General features: G+C 58.6%; 1 protein-coding gene across 1 annotated transcript in view; it reads left to right on the forward strand.

Moving 5' to 3' along the window:
• Positions 1 to 510, forward strand: part of TACC3 (transforming, acidic coiled-coil containing protein 3) — a 9,576-nt gene extending 9,066 nt beyond the window's left edge. The window contains exons 14-15 of the mRNA XM_010833312.1: positions 46 to 166; positions 289 to 510. Of these exons, the coding sequence (XP_010831614.1) occupies positions 46 to 166; positions 289 to 354 (187 nt within the window). The 3' untranslated portion in view covers positions 355 to 510. The remainder of the gene's footprint in view (positions 1 to 45; positions 167 to 288) is intronic.
• The last annotated feature ends 254 nt before the right edge of the window (positions 511 to 764 follow it).

A 764-nucleotide genomic window follows, 5' to 3' on the forward strand; every position in this document is an offset into this window, starting at 1 on the left:
GGTCTGGCCCTGCCCGTGGCTCAGCCGGGCCCTCTGCTGCTCCAGGGCAAGTGAGGAGATCGCCCAGGTCCGCAGCAAGGCCCAGACTGACGCTCTGGCGCTGCAGGCGGTCCTGAGGAAGGAGCAGATGCGTGTCCACTCCCTGGAGAAGGTGGTGGAGCAGAAGGTGGGCGCAGGGTCCCTAGGCCGGAGGGGGCGGGGGCGGGCAGCCCTCGCAGCTCGGGAAGCCTCGGGGGCTCCAGGCTCCAAGCACTGTGAGAAATCCAGGGGCGCGGCTCTCCTCCTCAGACTAAAGAGAATGATGAGCTGACCAGGATCTGTGACGACCTCATTTCCAAGATGAAGAGAATCTGACGCGGCAGCCCTGATCTTGCCGTCTTCCCTTTGTGTGTGTGTGTGTCTGTCTGTCTGTCTGTCTAGGTTTTTCTTCTCTATTGACGTCTTTTTTCAATTCGTTTTTAAACTAGGTTGCTTTAGGAAAAAACTAAATAAAGTTTCTCTTAAATCTAAGCAATAGACCTGTCCTGGTCTTCATTAAAGGGGCAGTTTCTGGCTGACCTGACCACAGCCACTGTCCTTTCGATGTCTACAGTATGTCCTTGCCCCACTCCTCGCAGCTGCCCGGCCGGCCACCAGCACCTCCTGGGCGTCGGCTGAGTGGGCCCCAGTCCCCCCGGTCCACCTGGTCAGCCATGTGGTGCTGGGGTGGACGCGATCTGCATCAACCACGGATCTCGCAGACCAGCGCCTTCGTGGAAGAAAGG

Source organism: Bison bison, unplaced genomic scaffold (genome assembly GCF_000754665.1).
Source record: "Bison bison bison isolate TAMUID 2011002044 unplaced genomic scaffold, Bison_UMD1.0 scf7180017845295, whole genome shotgun sequence".
NCBI lineage: Eukaryota > Metazoa > Chordata > Mammalia > Artiodactyla > Bovidae > Bison > Bison bison.